This window comes from Sycon ciliatum, chromosome 6 (genome assembly GCF_964019385.1).
Source record: "Sycon ciliatum chromosome 6, ocSycCili1.1, whole genome shotgun sequence".
NCBI lineage: Eukaryota > Metazoa > Porifera > Calcarea > Leucosolenida > Sycettidae > Sycon > Sycon ciliatum.
Genome location: NC_088648.1, coordinates 11,366,309 through 11,386,422, shown reverse-complemented (window position 1 = coordinate 11,386,422; position 20,114 = coordinate 11,366,309). Strand labels below are relative to the sequence as shown.

General features: G+C 46.9%; 1 protein-coding gene across 1 annotated transcript; it reads right to left on the bottom strand.

Moving 5' to 3' along the window:
• Window positions 1-193: 193 nt before the first annotated feature.
• On the bottom strand, window positions 194-20,058 carry LOC135819377 (DNA replication licensing factor MCM3-like). Its single transcript, XM_065332578.1, has 24 exons — window positions 19,848-20,058; window positions 18,678-18,796; window positions 18,147-18,269; window positions 17,287-17,372; window positions 16,765-16,895; window positions 16,101-16,175; window positions 15,491-15,574; window positions 14,192-14,271; window positions 13,867-13,975; window positions 12,456-12,557; window positions 11,716-11,899; window positions 11,200-11,273; window positions 10,484-10,618; window positions 9,160-9,249; window positions 8,456-8,540; window positions 7,463-7,586; window positions 7,195-7,255; window positions 6,299-6,388; window positions 4,702-4,791; window positions 3,491-3,687; window positions 3,019-3,089; window positions 2,636-2,741; window positions 1,771-1,867; window positions 194-1,180 (listed from the first exon to the last, which is right to left on the bottom strand). Exons 1-24 carry the CDS (start codon window positions 19,908-19,910, stop codon window positions 1,067-1,069), a joined length of 2,490 nt encoding a protein of 829 aa, XP_065188650.1. The 5' UTR covers window positions 19,911-20,058; the 3' UTR covers window positions 194-1,066.
• Between the last annotated feature and the right edge of the window lie 56 nt (window positions 20,059-20,114).

Below are 20,114 nucleotides of genomic sequence, written 5' to 3'. Positions count from 1 at the left end.
AATGTCAGCTGCCAGGGTGCAGCGGTCGTCAAGGTCTACGCCACACAGAGAATGTCAGCTGCCAGGGTGCAGCGGTTGTCAAGTCAGTCGATAACTTGATGCCACTACCTATGCACAACCGCCGGCACATGCTGGGCTGACCAGTGCGGGTATAGACCCCCCCACCCCACACACACACACAGAAACTCGTGTGTCCGCTATGGGCCATGGATGGGAATACAAGATGCAGACAGAACACTGCCAATACAGCTACTCCCGGGCAAGGAGGTATTTTAGAAGTAGAGCTGAGCAGAGTAATCGCTAGCAATGGACAGACACCTAACCAGCAGCAGCAGCAGCAGCAGCAGCAGCACAACAGCAGTACAGCAACACAACATCACTACATGTAATCAGACAAACTGCCTATAAACTGCCTATAGGCCTATAGCCTGTACTGGCTGTAGAGTAGGCATGACACTTATTCTAGTATTGCCACTGAAGTATTTTGTACAAAGCAAGTAAAAAAGGAAATATGTCAACTCCAGAAAACAATAAAAAACATGAGACCACTCATTTAGAAAGTTGAAAACCGGAATACAAAAGACAAGAGCAGAAAAAGAGAGTTGCACGAGCAATGTCAAAAAAGAAACTAGAGAAATCGAGCTCCTCTTCTCAGGTATTGTGTCAAGAAGCCGCAGAGCTTGGCCGAAAAGGGGAAGCCAGCAGAAGAGGACAACAGCAGCAGCAGCTGTTGTAGCTGCTGCTGCTGCTGCTGTTGTCGTCACCCATACTAAACGCCATATGCGAAGGGTCGGATGCTAAACGTCATGTACATATGGTGGGAGGCTAAGGCACATATGGTCGGATGCTAAGCATCATGTACATCATGGTCGGGTGGCAAACGTCATGTACACATGGTGGGATGCTAAGCATCATGTACATCATGGTCGGGTGGCAAACGTCATGTACACATGGTGGGATGCTAAGCATCATGTACACATGGTCGGGTGGCAAATGTCATGTACACATGGTGGGATGCTAAGTGGCATGATGTACGTATGGTCGGACAGTGGCCATGTGTGCTCATCTAGATCAAGAAGACCTCACCGTCAGTAACCATGACAACATTCTCATCATGCATGTCAGCCAGTAAAACATTGACTTCAGGCGTTGTGTACAGATCCTTGCCAGTTTTCTTCATCTACACAGCGGCAGCAGTTCATCACAAGAAGAGTAGTCCGTTATGACATTGTCATTGCATTCACCCATCCTAAAGGCCGATTCATACTTCATTCCCGTATGCGAAATAGTTGAGCTCAGCTAAACTCGTACACGAAATGAACTTTTTCGCGATGCAACGCGTTTCTCGTACACAAAATGAAGTATGAATCAAGCTTTACCCCCCCCCCCCCCCATTTACAGTACTCCCTGCACAGCCACTCTATTTGTACTTGATACACGGGTCACAACAACGTATCATTCCAAAGTTGGGTTGGTTTCCGCATGGCACAAGGCACTCGCCACTAAATTTACTTTCTTTCCTAAAGTCAGAGCCACACTGGGCTCTAGTGCACAATGTCCACTTGGGTGCAAAACGTCACTTTCCAATTTGTATTTGTCTGAATGAAGCATGTTGGCGGCATAAGCAACAGCACCAATTTAGTCTGCCCCCTCCCCCCCCCCCCCCCCACACACACATGCAAAGAGTTTTCTGAAATTCTGGAAACACGGCACTACAATGTACTAGAATGCAGTAGGGTGTTTGAGGAGGTGAATACTTTATGTACATACGTGTTGGTTGAGGAGTTGAGTGAGGTCGCCTTGAGACATATTCTGACTGTTATTCGAGTGGAATGCACGGTTGAGTGCAGAGCGGAAAGCCGCAGTCCTGGGTTGTTTGCCAAACATGTACAAACGGGCAGCAAGAAGAAAATAACAGCATGTGGAAGGCAGTATACCTGCAGTGTCTTACTGCCTAACTCAGCATACCTGCAGTGTCTTACTGCCTAACTCAGCATACCTGCAGTGTCTTACTGCCTAACTCAGCATACGTGCAGTGTCTTACTACCTAACTCAGCATACCTGCAGTGTCTTACTGCCTAACTCAGCATACCTGCAGTGTCTTACTGCCTAACTCAGCATACGTGCAGTGTCTTACTACCTAACTCAGCATACCTGCAGTGTCTTACTGCCTAACTCAGCATACCTGCAGTGTCTTACTGCCTAACTCAGCATACGTGCAGTGTCTTACTACCTAACTCAGCATACCTGCAGTGTCTTACTACCTAACTCAGCATACCTGCAGTGTCTTACTGCCTAACTCAGCATACCTGCGGTGCCTTACTGCCTAACTCAGTAGCACAGTGCTTGGCTGTAGCTACTACTGTGCTACTGTGCATGACAGGCAACATTGCGACCACCAGCACCACCAGCACCAACAGCAGCAACAGCAGCAGCAGCACAGCCATCACAATGGCATATGTAGCAAGTTGGTAGCAGCAGTGAAAAAAAAACTGCACCCCGAACATGACACTGTAACCTGGCACACTGAGATAGCATGCCAATGTTGATGCAATACGGACGTCACGGGTCGTCGTCCCAACTGCCTAAATACACCGAGTAAGGAGTACACATGCATTTCAGCTTAGCAACATACCGTTCTGTAGACACCTTCACTGCCGGCGCTGCAGGTGCTGGTGTTGCACTTGTGGATGTTGCTCTCTTCGCTGCTCGTCGGCGCTTCGAAGCTGGTTCTGCGGTGTCTGTACAGTTGTGAAGGTCAACATGCCAGCAAAGACACTACTATCACAGTTGTGAAGGTCAACATGCCAGCAAAGACACTACTATCAGCAACATACATTCATAGCCTACAGTACTAAGCATAGCAGGGGCTGTAGGATGAGACCATCAACCATTCACACAGATAGAATGGGGTTCCAAGAAGAAAGGTCTGGGCCTGAAGCCCAACACGGACCCCCCCCCCCCCCCCCCCCCCCACACACACGTATACACACCGACATACAGAGAAAGCAAACATACCTTGATCACCTTCCTCAAAGTCGTACGGATCATAGCCCTCAGAACGCTTGCGCCTTTGCTGCGCAGGCTTCCTACAATAGACACATAGCACAACACAACACAACACATGAGGTGCTACAATCAGACTCTAAACGACAATACAAAAATATTATAAATAAAAGTAAGCAAATAACCTGCGGCCGAGTCAGACACACGGACTTGAGCGTTTGTCTAAAAATGGCGAACGGTTGAAATTTCAGCAAACCTCAAACATGCATGCGTCCCTGCAACACACATTCACTCTACATGACACTCCCCTACACTCACTCTACAAGACCCCACCCCCACACATTCACTCTACATGCCCCCACCCCCACACATTCATTCTGCATGCCCCCCCTACACACACATTCACTCTACATGGAGCTGGAGCAGCTTGATAAGACACACACCTAGCACACTGAGTAGGAGTATACAGCACTCGTTGACTTACTTGAGAGCAGCATCCTCTGGAGCCGCTGCAGCAGCATCGTCCTGCTCCATTGGCTCTTCCTCCTCTACTTGTTCCTCATCCTCTTCCTCTTCTTCTTCTTCGCCATCACTGGCACGTGCCTTCTTGCTCTTCTCCTTGTGCAAGACTTTCTTGAAGTAGGCAAAGTTTACTAGCTCAATGGCCGTCTCAGCATCCACCTAAACACACCCAAACACACACACACACACACACACCACACCACACACACCACACACACATTTTACATCTTGCTCACTCCATCGTCCACACATCTCTGCTGGTATAGAAGAGTGACGACCTGCAACGAATCAGCTTGGGATGGTGAGAACCATGACGGGCCATACCCCCGAAGGTGGTGAACGTGCAAAAAAGTGTGTACATGAAAATGCTTGCACTTCTGGAAGGTGTGAAGGACAGCATGACAACCACTTCATCAGCGTGGACACATGCTTTCTACGCTAATGTTCTTGCCAAAGTATGTTTTCTTTTGATGTTCAATAACTCTTGACCTCATTCTGAGCAGCAAGGGTGAGGTTCTGCTCTACGTTACGGGAACGCGACGCGAAGAATCCCGGGAACTCTCTTCGCGTTCCCGCAACGTAAAGGAAATCTGTTCTGCTCTACGTAACGTAGAGAAATCACGTGGAATGTGTACTGGGAATTTCCCCTCCCATACTTGGGCAGTTTTCTGCCTGCATTTGATCGATGCCCAGCAGATCTGTACGCATTTCTGTGTGTGCCACAACGTAGAGAACCTCATCTACGCGTAGAAATCTGGACTCAAAACACGCGAAGCCGTAGACTCTATCCCAGACACCTGCTCTCTACGTGATTTCTCTACGTTTCACGTATAGCAGAACCTCTCTAAGAAACTGTTCTGAGACACTGGAATGTATCAAAAAACATTTGGCTTGGTCCGTCGCTGCTGCTGCCATTGTCGCTGATGCCGTTGTTGCTGTTGTTGTTGTTGCCGTTGTTATCACCATAATAATATTATGATCAGCGGCAATAGCATCAGATGTGCTCCACAGAGCAGTGAGCCTATGACTAGCATAACAGTTATATGATATCTGAGTCCGGTAGTGAGCCGTCATCATACACATCCTAACACCGCATTATTTCAGTCGTAATCAACCACATATGGAATTCCTTTCCCGGGCTGTAATTAAACGAGGAGGAGTGCTCTCTCCTACCTTCATGACATCCTTGCTCATTCTAGCCTTGGCATGCGCAGTGGAAAGACGAATCATAGTTTCCAGAGTACGCGCTGTCACCGGTTGCGTCTAGAAGCAGCAGCAGCAGCAGCAGCAGCAGCAGCAGCAGCAGCAAAGGAATAACAGAATCAAAGAAAGGAGAAACGCGTGCACAGACGGGAGGGGGGGGGGGGGGGGATGAGACAAAGTGCAGACGTTGGCACATGCAAACACCTATCAAGAAATCCTGCGTGACCAGTGCTCTCTCTCTCTCTCTCGCAACATAGCAGCAGCCAGCAGCTCAGCCAACTTGATATGGTGGAATGTAAGGAATAGCAGAGGTACCAGCAGCAGTAGGCAGACGGATCATAGTTTACAGTGTGTGTGTGTGTGTCAGGGTTCGTAGCACAACATATACACACAATTTCAGGGGATTTCCAGGGGCATTTCAAGGGTATTCACAGATGTCATACAGTCGCTAGAAATCAGTATCAGTAGCCACAGGCTAAAGTTCACTGATTCGGAACGTCAATAATCGAAGATTTGATCACCAACACTAGTAGAGCCACCATCACCATCACACTTCTCCATCGCTGGCACTCGTCGATGCAGCAGCAGGGCGAACAAATGGGTCTAGATTCGCTCTATTGCTACGCAGCTCCACAGAACGAGAATGCTTTACGCCTCTCGCATGTGATTTCAAGCTGCCTTCACCCATGCTCGACACGTCAAACGACGAACAACAATTTTTTTCATCTCTCTAAGTTCCTATTCTCAGGTACGCGAACTAGCCAGTCTTTGAACGGGTCCAAAGACAACCAGCGATCGTTGAAAACACACTTGCCTTTCGGCATGGCGAACAACAAGTACAACTCTGTAACTTGTTCGGCATTCCGAAAAAAAAACTGAAGACACTTTGTCTTGTTGAAAGCCAAAAACAAACAAAATAAAACGGAAAAGCAGTTGCAGTGCAGTGGCGGATTCCAGTTTCGCTACAGTCGAGTCAGGAATCGTCATACTGCATGCAGTCGATAGTTGAGCGTACATCGCGATCAAGGCTCAAGGATCAAATGTAAAATACTGTATATATCTACTCGTGTATGCGAGCTGCGCTGGTCACGCTGGTCACGGAGGCCGTGGACTCACATGACCAGTACAGCTACAGTCAGTACAGGTGACCTGACCGGCACAGTCAGTTGCTGGCTGAGTAGTACGTAAATCTACCTGGTCACGTCACCTGGAAATCAAATTTCAGGGGATTCAAAGGACATTTCTTTAATAAAAGTGTGCGTGTGTGCGTGCACGTGTTCTAACTGGCTGGGCTGTACAGTTCTGTACACTGCCATGTATTATGCAGCATAGGATTACATGTACAGCAGGATTACATCCGGCAACCAGCAGCAGCAGCAGTAGTACCAGCAGCAGTTCCAGCAGCAGTACGAGCAGTAGTACCAGCAGCAGCAGCAGTAGTACCAGCAGTAGTACCAGCAGCAGTACCAGCAGCAGAAGGCAATGGTATCAACACCACTGCTGCAGCCGCAAGCAAAACACACTATGAAGTGGAACAAAGGCGGAGCGGAACATCTTAGAAGCTTACTTTTGCCTTGTCGTTGTCTGTGTTCTCTTGGACTCTGAGTTTAGAATACTCTGTGGCAATCAAGTCCGATGCCTCTCTGGTCAGTACAGGCTGCACACATGCAGAACAAACCAAGGAATAGAGGCCAACAGAATCATACAGACTGGTAATGCACAGGAGCACAGATCAACACCAGCCAACTACACAGACTGGCAATGCACAGGAGCACAGAGCAACACCAGCCAATCACACAGACTGGTAATGCACAGGAGCACAGATCAACACCAGCCAGTCACACAGACTGGTAATGCACAGGAGCACAGAGCAACACCAGCCAATCACACAGACTGGTAATGCACAGGAGCACAGAGCAACACCAGCCAGTCACACAGACTGGTAATGCACAGGAGCACAGAGCAACACCAGCCAATCACACAGACTGGTAATGCACAGGAGCACAGAGCAACACCAGCCAATCACACAGACTGGTAATGCACAGGAGCACAGATCAACACCAGCCAATCACACAGACTGGTAATGCACAGGAGCACAGAGCAACACCAGCCAATCACACAGACTGGTAATGCACAGGAGCACAGAGCAACACCAGCCAATCACACAGACTGGTAATGCACAGGAGCACAGATCAACACCAGCCAATCACACAGACTGGTAATGCACAGGAGCACAGAGCAACACCAGCCAATCACACAGACTGGTTATGCACAGGAGCACAGAGCAACACCAGCCAATCACACAGACTGGTAATGCACAGGAGCACAGATCAACAAAAGCCAACCACACAGATCTAGCACAGCGGAAAACCAGAATGCCCATCACACAGATCTGCCACAGCAGAACATGGAAAGATGAGACGAAAGGAAAGAAGGGAGAGAGGAGACAGTGGGCAAACATACCTTGAGCGCCTTTGCCACATGAATGTACTTCCTCATGAACTTAGCAGAGACAATCTTCTCCCTGAAGGACACAACGTTGCACAGCATTATTATGACCAGAGTCAAAGAGCCTCCTCGTTATTAAATGCATTTCACACATAGAGCTACTAGGCCAGCAGAGAGCATTGAATCCCCTCCACTGACCCTCTGCCCCACACGCACGCACACACAGCCACACACACACACACACACACACGCACAAGCACAGAAGGCAGCAGCAGCAGCATACCTCTTACTGCGATCACCGTGCAGCATATTGTCATGTTTCTCGTAGATAGGTGTCTCCTCTTCCTCTTCCTGTTGGTTGAGATCAAATGTCGTTAGTGCGTCACCATCACCTTCAAAGCGTAGCACTGCAGCCAATGCCATTACCAGCATCGACCGACATGCCACCAAAACAAATAGAATTCAAACACAGAAAAAGAGACCAGGGTCAAGTACATTGAATTAGCAGCAACTACAGCGCTCTACTGTATTTACGATTTGGAGAGTCTGCATACCAGCACATGCACAGTTGTTCAACAGTAGCGGCACGCAGTGATTAGTCTGCATACCAGCACATGCAGCGTTGTTCAACAGTAGCGGCACGCAGTGATTAGTCTGCATACCAGCACATGCAGCGTTGTTCAACAGCAGCGGCACGCAGTGATTCTAGTTACACCACCGCTGCTGTTGAACTTCTGATCGGATTTCATTGGAGCATGCAACATTGAAGTTTCCGCTAGAGTAGCTTCATCGCGCCATCACAGCCGAATCAATGCCTCCTGAGCCGCGAAAGAGAGTTAGGCCATTGTTGTGCGGTGATAATGAGAGCGATGTAATTTCGTACCTGGAAGCTCTGTGTGCGATGGGTGGTGTTATTTCAAACTTGTTTCTGCTGCGGATGCTAAGGTGAGTGAGCAAGTATTGCCAAGAGTTGATGACAAAGAATGGCGGAACTCTTGAGTTTTCAAGAGAATGGGCCGAGAAATCACAGCAAGGGAGTAATAACACTGCTGCTTGCTGCTGCACTGGATGGTAACTTCCCGTCATACCCAGGGATTTATGAGGGGAAAACAGATCGCTGCCATTTGGAAAGGGTCAGCTTGCTGAAGTCCTGGTACATCAACCACAAGATTTAAATGCAGGTGGAATCCAGCACTACACGATTGTTGAGAAACTGACAGCGCAGCAAGTGAATCTGAAGCAGCAATGACATAAACACGGACACACACAATATTACCTTCTCCTTCTTGCTCGCCAGGTGCTCGGTACCGATGCATTCTCAGCACATGTTCAGAAATATCCCGATCATGCTCCGGATCCCGCTGTCATGCACACACACACGCACACACACACACACGCACACACACACATGCACACACACACACAATGCAGATATATCCCTTATCACGCTCTGGATCCCACTGCCATGCACATACATATGCACACAATGCTCTCAAGAAGATGGCACCAACCAAAGTCTCTCATATATAGCATATATGTCATTGGCACAGAACATCAATGTAATTATAGTCTGAAACGCAACACACAATTATGTCCACTACACTACATGTATCGACACACAGTGACACAGTGCATCAGCAACTCACTATAGTCTACTAAACTCAGGCTGCAATTTTAAAGTATAAACTGCCAACTACCCTTAACTCTCTGAGTGCAATATGAGTACAACACAGACACCTAGCCACAAATACCATGCTTTGCCAGTTAAAAACACCAAAACTCTTCAGAATCCTGAACCCTGACCCAGAGAGTGAGGGAGAGAGGGAGAGAGTGAGAGAGAAAGAGAGTGAGAGTGTGTGAGAGAGAGAGAGAGAGAGAGAGAGAGAAGGAGAGAGAGAAGGAGAGAGAGAGAGAGAGAGAGAGAGAGAGAGAGAGAGAGAGAGAGAGAGAGAGAGAGAGAGAGAGAGAGAGAATCATTACCTCATCCAGCACCACAAAGAGCAAGTCGAAACGAGAGATCAGAGAGTCTTGCATACCAATGTTGTCCATGGGATTCTTGTATTCATCATACTGCATACACACACAAATAATACAACACAGCACAGAACACATGATAAGCTCAAGATGGACCACTGGCACATCAGCCTGTTGTTTTGTGTTGACAACACACACAGAACAAAGTGGCTTGCAAAAACATGGCATTGCTGCTGCAATAGTACTGGATGCAAAACAAGAAGAGGCATGCAGTAATACCTGGCTTGAAAACCAGTGTGCTTTGAATAGAAATTTGGCGTGTAAACCAGTGTGATCTGAATAGAAATTTGGCTTGTAAACCAGTGTGATTTGAATAGAAATTTGGCGTGTAAACCAGTGTGATCTGAATAGAAATTTGGCTTGTAAACCAGTGTGATTTGAATAGAATTTGGCGTGTAAACCAGTGTGATTTGAATAGAAGCCATCTCCCCGGATACAACATACCGGTACCAAGAGTACATGAAAACCAGAGTGTGCAGCTTGGGGCCTTTTCTGCTATGGGTGTCGGTCACGGCGGAATTCCGTGATTACATCACATTTGGCGCAGATCTGAGGCGGGAAATGGCGTAGTGCGTACAACTGAGCTGCAGTTGTGCAGAAAGAGACCTGCTTGAATCCTGCTGGTACGCACAACATCACTAAAATGATGTAATCACGGAATTCTGCCGTGACAGCAACCCATCCGAGCTGCACACTCTGGTTTTCATGTACTCTTGCCAGTACTCAATTCTTAGCATTTGATATAAAGTACTCTTTGAGGACTCCGGGGATCCCTTTCCAGCCCTTCGACCTTGGAGATAAAGTACCTCAGCTAAAAAGTACAGGCTTTACGCCGTGTGAAGGTACGTAACACTGAACTGTTTCTTTGGTATAGCCTTGTATTCGGAGTTTGGGATGTTCACTAAATTACAGCACCACTAGCCCAAGCAGACTGCCAGGATACAAGAGCCCAAGCAGACTGCCAGGATACAAGAGCCCAAGCAGACTGCCAGGATACAAGAGCTCTGAGTGTAATCATTCCGGGCATCGCTAGCCAAGAAGACAAAACAACGATGTGGTGGTGGATAATTGTGCAACGAGACAAGAATGTGTTTGTTGCTCCCTACATGGGAGCTCGTGCTTTTCCTGCCGACTTGAATTCTCACTTGACCGAGGAAAGGCGCGAGCCCCCATGTAGGGAGCAACATTCAAATCCTCAAGCATTGCCACCAAAGTCGCTACAAGCTCTCCTTCACAGTGAGAGAAGAAGACACACCCCAAAACAACTCACTCGTCCATAGACGGGGTTAGCAGCAGCTAGTACACTGCATCGAGCATTGAGCTGTGCATGAATACCAGCCTTGCTGATTGTGACACGACCTTGTTCCATTACTTCATGAATAGCAGTACGATCAATATCACTCATCTGCCAAAACACACACACACACACACACACACACACATACACACAATTGTATTCACATTGCCAGACATTCTCGTGTGGTCTCCCCTGGGAGAGGGTAAAGACAATCATACTGAATCTGGCCCAATAGGCTATCTGAGACGGATGCATGCTTTTCCGCTCAAACGCTGGTACGCCATTGGTGCTGATACTCACTGGTATTTCATCTAGATATGGAAGTGCTGAGTGGCCATGGACAAGCAATAGACTGGTGGTCCAGCTACCTACTGTTATACACCATTACCTAAGATAGGCTACTATCTACGCATCAAACAGTCACCACGTCTACAATTAGACAGTCCATATGCAAGTGAATTCCTTGACCCCCTCCCCCCTCCCCCCCCCCCTCCCTCCCTTCTCCCCCCCCCCCCAATCAAAGTCTTCCGATACAGCTGGCAATGTGCTAAAGAAATAATGTAAAAATGTAACTCGGATATTGAGCCAGCAATAAATGTAACCTAGAAGAAACACAAGTGGGATAGTCGTGGATAGTTGCTTCAGAGCTCATTCCCATGTGTTTTTCTTCTATTTTAGAAATAACGTACCTTGTCAAATTCATCAATGCACACAACACCTCTGTCAGCCAGGACCATGGCCCCTGCTTCCAATCGCCGATCACCTACACATGAGCAGAATACACGAGCAGAATACAAATAGACACACCTGCTGTCAACATGAACAGTCCACTGAGAGCACCTGCTAGTGGTGCCCACACCCAGTCAGAACAGTACTGAGTAATCAAGAACAACTCAAGTCTTGACCAGTGGCTGTATGCCACTGTGAATTCACTATCATACACTGGCTCCAGTATACAGTCAAACTCGTCAACCACAACCTCGGGTATAACAGCCCCCCCCCCCCTCCCTGCAACGCACACACACAACATATACAGTGGTCCCTTTATAACCCGGCACCATATGTGCTAGGGGAAATTCTCCTGGATTAGAAAATATGATTTACTGCTGCAGTGTGCATGGAAAGGACATTTGGGTTGCTGAATATTATTATGCTGGTTTATAAAGTGCTGGATTAAAGAAGGAGAACTGCACACCCATCCACACCTGTTTCAGAGTCGGTAGTAACAGCTGCTGTGAGACCAACACCGGATGTACCACGTCCGGTTGTAGTGATAGCGCGTGGTGCTGTTCGCAGTACATAGCGTAACATCTGCGACTTGGCTGTGGATGGATCACCAATCAATAACACGTTGATATCACCACGGAGACGGGAGCCATTGTCCAGCGTCTGTCCCCCGCCCAGTCAAGCACACATGCACAGACACACACACATACATACACACGTACACACATATACACACATATACACACATATACACACACACACACACACACACACACACACACACAAGCATAGCAAAGAGAGAGAGAGAGAGTGTGTGAGTGAGTATGAAGCAGAGCACGTCCAAAAGATCATGCTGCCTGATTCGCACATCATTACAAGAACATAAAATGTAATTAAAAACAATCAACACAAAAGGTACACAAGAGGTCGGCAAAGCAACCCTCTTTATTTACTGTATAAGCAGAAATATTCGTCGGGAATTTAATTTCGTCTTTTTCGTCCAAGGAGCTTTTGGACTAAATTAAATGTAGGACGAATATCAATTTGTCCAGCGTTTCTATACACTCTTATGACCCATAGACGAAATTTTCAACCAGACAAACTCCTTTTCTTTGGAGTTGGACGAAATTATTGACCGACGGAAATTTTCTGCCTCTACAGTAGCAAGTACTGCAGAAGTAGTACAGTTCAAAGATGAAAACTGCAGTCAGAAACACACCTTCTCCACACCACCCAGTAGTAAACAGAGCACTGCCTTCTTGATGAACTCATGTCCGTGAATACTGGGAGCTAGAGAGCGAGCAAGTGTGTCAAACACATTCTAAACACAACACAGAGAGCGAGCAAGTGTGTCAAGCACATTCTAAAGACAACACAGAGAGCGAGCAAGTGTGTCAAGCACATTCTAAAGAAAACAGAGACACCACAACCAGAAAAGAAAAAAATGAGGAGAACTCAGTGGTTTGCAGGAAAGTAACGCAGCACCAGTGCCAGCATCGTCACATCACCATCATTGAAGTCATCATCACTTCTAGTGCACGCATGCTATAGAAGATCTCGGGCACTCTTCGAGAGAGGGCTTTATTACTCCGACCTACCCTACCCATGGAATGGAGTACTAGTACTCTTCGAGAGGGCTTCATTACTCCGACCAAGAGTACATGAAAACCAGAGTGTGCAGCTTGAGGCTTTTTCTACTATGGCTGTCTGTCATGGCGGAATTCCGTGATTACATCATATTTGGTGCAGATCTGAGGTGGGAAGTGACGTAGTGCGTGCAACTGAGCTGCAGTTGAAAAGAATCCTGCTTGTACGCACCACATCACTAAAATGATGTAATCACGGAATTTTCGCTGTGACAGCAACCCATCCGAGCTGCACACTCTGCTTTTCATGTACACTTGCTCCGACGTAGCCCCGGAAGTGGCATTCGTTGAGAGAGGGTTCTCCGACGTAGCCCCGGAAGTGGCATTCGTTGAGAGAGGGTTCTCCGACGTAGCCCCGGAAGTGGCATTCGTTGAGAGAGGGTTCTCCGACGTAGCCCCGGAAGTGGCATTCGTTGAGAGAGGGTTCTCCGACGTAGCCCCGGAAGTGGCATTCGTTGAGAGAGGGTTCTCCGACGTAGCCCCGGAAGTGGCATTCGTTGAGAGAGGGTTCTCCGACGTAGCCCCGGAAGTGGCATTCGTTGAGAGAGGGTTCTCCGACGTAGCCCCGGAAGTGGCATTCGTTGAGAGAGGGTTCTCCGACGTAGCCCCGGAAGTGGCATTCGTTGAGAGAGGGTTCTCCGACGTAGCCCCGGAAGTGGCATTCGTTGAGAGAGGGTTCTCCGACGTAGCCCCGGAAGTGGCATTCGTTGAGAGAGGGTTCTAATTGCACCAATAAGAAATACCATAAGGCTACCTGGGACCATGGCATATTCATATCACCAATTAGGATTCAGACTGGGTGAAGTTCAATTGGTAATTTAGAAGAAAAAGAGGAACGGGAGGTGAAACACACACACCCACACACCGACATACCCCACACTCCGATACAGACACAAGGGACCGCCCAATGCAGAAACCAAATTGCAAAACACACGAAAAACAAACTTCCCCGACTGATCCTTTGAAAAACAGTCGGATGCTCACATGTTTGCGCTGACGGGAGAACTGGCGAATTTTCTGTACGTCATCAACCGAGAGGAGAGGAGTCGTCTCCTTTGACTGTGTCATGACATTGTTAGCCAGGAGAATAGTTCTACAACAATGAGAGGGAAGAGGAAAGAGAGAAGATAGATGAGATAGGAGGGGAGGAGGAGGAGGAGAGAGATAGAGGGAGAGGGAGGGAGAGAGATAGATAGATAGAGAGAGAGGGCTCTGGTAAGAAGACTTTTGACAACTGTTGGTCAAAAGCACATGCATTCACACATAGTGATCACACCATCAATGACAACCAATAGCAGGAAAGGCTAACCTAAAGTTTCCAGTCGTAAAGGCACCTTTCTTGGATGGTAAGCAACGATATGTACCAGAGATCTGCACGCGATCACCAGGCTGAATACACAGACACACAAACACGTGTGCACAGACACAGAGACACGCGCGCACACACACACACACACACACACACACAAGACGCATGCAAAGTTGCCAACCAAATAAAATGTAATATCTCAGTACGTGTACCTGGTAACCAATTGCACAACGTTGTTGAGTGTACAGTAAAACCTGTAACTAACGACCACCGTGACTAGCGACCGGCCTGGTACTACCGACCACTTTGTCAGGCACGGACGGTCTCACATTCAAAATGCACTGTGACTAGCGACTACCTGCTGAACGCGACCAGCGACCGCCTTTTCTTGTCCCAATGTCGAATTTTGACCCGTAACTAGCGACCGCGATGTAGCAAATCAAACATTGCTTGAAGCTCCTTCTCGAAATTTTGATGATTTTCCATGGTCGTTTCGATACTATAGCCGGACAAATGAGCGCAGTCTCATTTTTACTGTGGAATCAGTGTGGATTGCACTACACCTGTCATAATTTCAAGTGCTGTCAAGAACAAACATGATAGGAAACGTCTTGGAGAACGCATCCAAAGCGCTCTTTGATCGATGTTACTACTCGAAGGAGAAACTAAGACTGAGCGGCTCTCTGTCGAAGTGCAATCACACAGCTCAGTCACCAGACTCACGACTACACCAGGTCACACTGACAGTCTGTGCTGGCTAGCTAGCATGCTACCAGTACCAGGCAGGGAGTCCCGACTCCCTGCATGCTACGGTACTATGTACTCACCTGTACGGAACACAGACCAGTGAAAGGTGCGAAAACTCGCAACATCGCCGCATCATGTACCGGTACACACCAGTACAGTTTACGCTACACTACATCCAGTGAGTCGACATATCGCTTCCAGTGTATAAAAAACTTGATTTTCTCTCTCTCCAAGTGTTGTATGATCTGAAAGAAGAATGTCAGTGCGCAAGTGGTGGGGGATTGTATTATCTGCATTTTGACATACATATCATATAATGGGATCCATATATGGTCGCGCGGTGCAAACCTCTAACTAAAGACCACCTGCCACTAACGACCACTTTTCCGGGCACCAAGGGGTGGTCGTTAGTTACAGGTTTTACTGTATAACAGCAGCAGCAAGAGAATTCCAGCATGCTGTCCATTCATTCAGTGGACATGAGAATACCTCACACATGGAGTTACTCATATTCTATAGCCAGTCAAGACCAGTACACCTCACACAACATACCTTACACTTGTCCACCAAGTCATTATCTACAATAATATCAACTGAGCGTGGTAGCTGACCAGCTGGAGACTTCTCTGGCATTTCCTAATGTAAGCATTGTGGGGCAACAAAACACATGCATAATGACACACATGCACACACATGCACGCACACAATGGTATACCACCACCCAGAGCAGAAAAAAAGACGAGCGACACAGAGTGAAATACAGCATGAGCTACCGGCTCTTAGCAACAACAGACCAAGCAGATTGTGACAATGATGGTGAGTGTGGAGGTGCAAGCTTGCACAGTACTACAAGTCATGTAACTGTTCGCTCATAACAATAGCACTTCATTTGAAAACTTCAACTCCTCCAAGCAATGAAACACTGTAAGCGCCCATCCGGTATTATTGATACTTCGAAGTAATTTTCACGAAAAGAAAAAGTTTAGTTATGCAGCACAAGCAGCAGCAAAATGCACAGCAGCACAAGTAGCAGCATCAGCAGGAACAATGCGCAGCAGCAGTAGCATCTTCATCATCATCATCATCATCATCATCATCATCAGCAGCAGCAGCATCACCAGCAGCAACAATACACAACGGAGACCAATAGAGTTATTCTGACCTGGATTGTGATAGTTTGATGGTCTTTGTACACTGACAAGCCATACTCGGTTTCTAAAGGATTGCCATCATCATCCTGCTCGTGCAAACAACAGGAGCAATTGAGACACACAGAAACACATGCAATTGAGACACATAGACACAGACAGACACCCACAGAGCAAACAGCTACTGTACATCCGCTCACAAAAGCCCATTTGCTTATAGGCGAAAAATCGATAGTCCGTATGAACCAGCCCGGTCAGCCATGAACCAGCCCGGTCTGCCATGAACCAGCCCGGTCAGCCATGAGCCAGCCCAGTTTGCTATGAACCAGCCCGGTCAGTTATGAACCGGCCCGGTTTTCCATGAACCAGCCCGGTTTGCTATGAACCAGCCCGGTCAGCTATGAACCAGCCCGGTCCGTCATGAACCAGCCCGGTCAGCTATGAACCAGCCCAGTTTCCCATGAACCAGCCCGGTCCGTCATGAAGCAGCCCGGTTTGTCATGAACCAGCTTGCTCAGCTATGAAGCAGTCCTAACAATTAGCCTATAAATGCTTAGCACCACGCAGATAATGCATAGTGAAGCCCGGCTTGATACACACACGAACACAATTGAATACAATCTAAGCAGGTAAATCAGCAAAGGTTCACACAGTCGCACACAGTCAGAGCTATGCTACCTTAGTCGGGTAGACGGATGAGGACGGGAATGCTTCCAGGGACGTCAGATCTGTGTATGTGCGCTGGGTGGACTTCTTTGTAGCAGGGCAAAAGTGAACACTGCGAACGATCTTGGGCCGGACAAGCGATGCTGGATACACAAAGTCAAACAGGGACACGAGAGAGAGAGAGAGAGAGAGAGAGAGAGAGAGAGAGAGAGAGAGAGAGAGAGAGAGAGAGAGAGAGAGAGAGAGAGAGAGAGTGAGAGAGAGAGCCCAGAAGAATAAATGCATGGCATACATCACAGGAGGTATTAATACATGCAGCAAAGTAGGACATAAAGCGTGTATCCTCAAGAAATAGAATAGAATTGACCGACCAGCTCATATAACAGAGTAGAATTGACTGTGCACCATGCGCACTTTTGGAATTGACTGACAAACTCACATCACCAGAATAGAACTGACCGACCAGCTTACAGTAACAAAAACACACACTAGACAACAAGATGTCAGCGCACTCGTTAACCACAACCCGCCTACCTTTTGTCACAATACCTTCTACACAGACCAAGTTGCCGAGATGTCTAGCAGACAATGATCGCGGTGTGACATGCTTGTCACCAAAGCTGTAAACAACGCATACCACAGCAGAGCAACAATGAACAGAGCAACAATGAACAGATTTTACATACCGTAGACAATGATACTATTCTCCAGAGCTAGGAGCTAGGAAAGAGGTTAATAGAAATATCCTGTTACTACAAGTACTCAGAGTGTCATGAGCTCCCTATACGGACAACAAAAGCGGGACCTCCATCCTTATCACTGCCAACTGGCCCACTGCTATGCTGGCAGAGTTTCCTGCTCGGCATCTTCAAGGCCCACTATAGGCAAACGTGTCTTGCTGCTAGTGTCAGTAATCCAATTACAAAACTTAAACTATATACAACATTCAAACAACATTCAAACAACATTCACGTGGCATTAAGCTCACTAGACCACACCAATACAGTACACACTGGACCGCCGGGTGCCGAAGAACAAACAGGCTAGAATATCACCAAGCACAGCATAACAATGTATACACGGTGACTCAACTGTGCATAGACTGTAGTACTTGAAAATAAGAACGGTCTAGGCTAGAAGGCTGACCCCCCAGTTATTCAGCAACCCACAGTACTGGTGCACATGAAGAGTAGAAGAAAATGATAATGGTACGCGTATGCTGCTGTCACACAATGATGATGAAAAGTGGGGGAAATCTAGAAACAGAGGCATCAACATGAATTGTGCAAATATCATTGCAGAATGGTGCAAATTCACCATAGTCTAGTGAAGTAAATGATACATCCCAGAACAATGTGAAAGTATGGTCACTGACCACCTAAGTGAGTCCTCACCTTCCTTCAAACCCAACAAAGAACTCTTCAAATTCCTTGCTATAGGCTGTGTCGACTGAGCTGACAAACTCACGCAGGGCATTCTGAAACGCAATTAGCTCCTCGTTGGCAGCTTTCAACAGGCTTCACACACAATCAACAGACACACACATAAAACGAGCAGATAGACATATTGACGCAATAACAAACACCAGTTGCGCACAAATCACACAACATCGGTAAAGGACATATTGAGAAACTTTTCTCTCTTCATTTTCACAACATTAGGTTGCTATTCGCACACGCTGATACATTCATCACTATTGAAGTACCACTATTGAAGTATCGTATTCCTAGAAAAAGGTTTGTTCTAGTATAGGTATAGCGTGTATATGTATGCCCATATGAACATACTAAGCATGTGTGTATGGCTCCTGTCTGGTGAGCTATAGACATTCATTGAAATGTAACAACAATTAAAATGGAACACTCCATAATAACATGTACTTCACACAGACGGTTCCTACAAGAGATGAACTTCAATATTCTTACTTTTCAGCACGCGTAGTGTAACCTTGTTTGCGTCGCAAATCATTCAGGTTGACAAGCAGGCGATACTCGCCGCGTCTTATCATCTCACGCACTTTCTCATGATAGATTCCTTGATCAGACTGCAAAGAGAGATGATGAAACACACAAACATGAATACGATTACTATAACTATATATACACAAGCTATTACTCAATCTGCGGAAGCTATTATTACATAAAAAGTCACTAAATACTTGCAAACGTGTTCGAAACCTTCGGCACAAACTATCACATGTACTGTAAAGTACCGCCAGAGCGCCCCACCATCTCGTCCTTTCGTGGTCGTATTGTGGAGGTGGTCTGCTGTCTGTAGGTCATACGACGCGAACCTTGTACACATATTCCACATTTTGCAGTCAATCTGTACCTTCGAACGGACACAAGCTCCACTCAAAAACCTGCCAAGTGTGCCCTTAGTACACAAGGTTCTCACATCGTACAAACCTCGTTGCACTCTGCCATACGATTTTCCTTTTCCTGGCTGTAAAATCAAGGTGGGGCGCTCTGCGAGACGGGGCGCTCTGGCGGTACTTTACGGTACTATTATTAATTTTTTGTCTGATGCATATTATACAGTCATGAAACTACAGACTAGCAACACGTCAAGTTTTTGCCTTGTTCCATTTGGCAAACTTGTGTCAAATATACATACGTGTACATGCGCAGCCACATTCCATTTCGTCAATCACACAATGTGAACAGGTGAATACTAGAGTGTATGTATACATAGTCATTAGAGTGTATGGTATACATAGTCATTCAACCACACTAGGTACATCCACATTGCCCGCGACACCTGACATGACTGTATCGTACACCCTTCTACCAATTAACTATGTTACAGTGAGGAGAAATCATCAATATAACAGAGAATGGCGCAGGCAAAACTATCATATCCTCTGACATTCCATACCACATTCTTCGTGAGCAATACTGTACACTGTACCTTCAAAGCAGAGATTGAAATGGTCTGGATAACGATTGGTACACTTATAATTTTTAAACTACTGGTACTACATTGTAGTAACCAAGCTTCCTACAGCAATTTTCTCAAGTTATTTCAATTCCACAACGATTCTCCTGTTTCAAATGGTCATTTGTTCCATTTCAAAAGTACAGCCATGTACTTACATCGTCATCCAGAAAGTCCAAATATTGGCGCTGGATGTCACGAAGATGCGGATCCACGTCCATGACTGCTGCTTTTCGAAGCCAGTTAGAAGAGAGACTTGACGAGGTTCGGTTCAAAAGAGCAGTTGGCTAGTTACGAGTACGTGCTTTCTACCATCGTTCAGCTTACCCAACTCAAACACTCCAGTTGAAACAAACATTCAAGCAGCGGGAAAGAAGCAGCAGGTCTGCAGAGGAATCACGTGGCGCAAATGGCATTTGGCGGGA

Excerpts from the sequence above, each read along its gene's own strand:
- LOC135819377 (XM_065332578.1), bottom strand. The coding sequence starts at position 19,910 with ATGGACGTGGATCCGCATCTTCGTGACATCCAGCGCCAATATTTGGAC. Across the intron at positions 14,272-15,490 it reads ACTTGGTGGACAAGTGTAAG|CCTGGTGATCGCGTGCAGAT; the intron begins GTATGTTGTGTG and ends CTGTGTATTCAG. Across the intron at positions 3,688-4,701 it reads TGAGCAAGGATGTCATGAAG|GTGGATGCTGAGACGGCCAT; the intron begins GTAGGAGAGAGC and ends GGGTGTGTTTAG.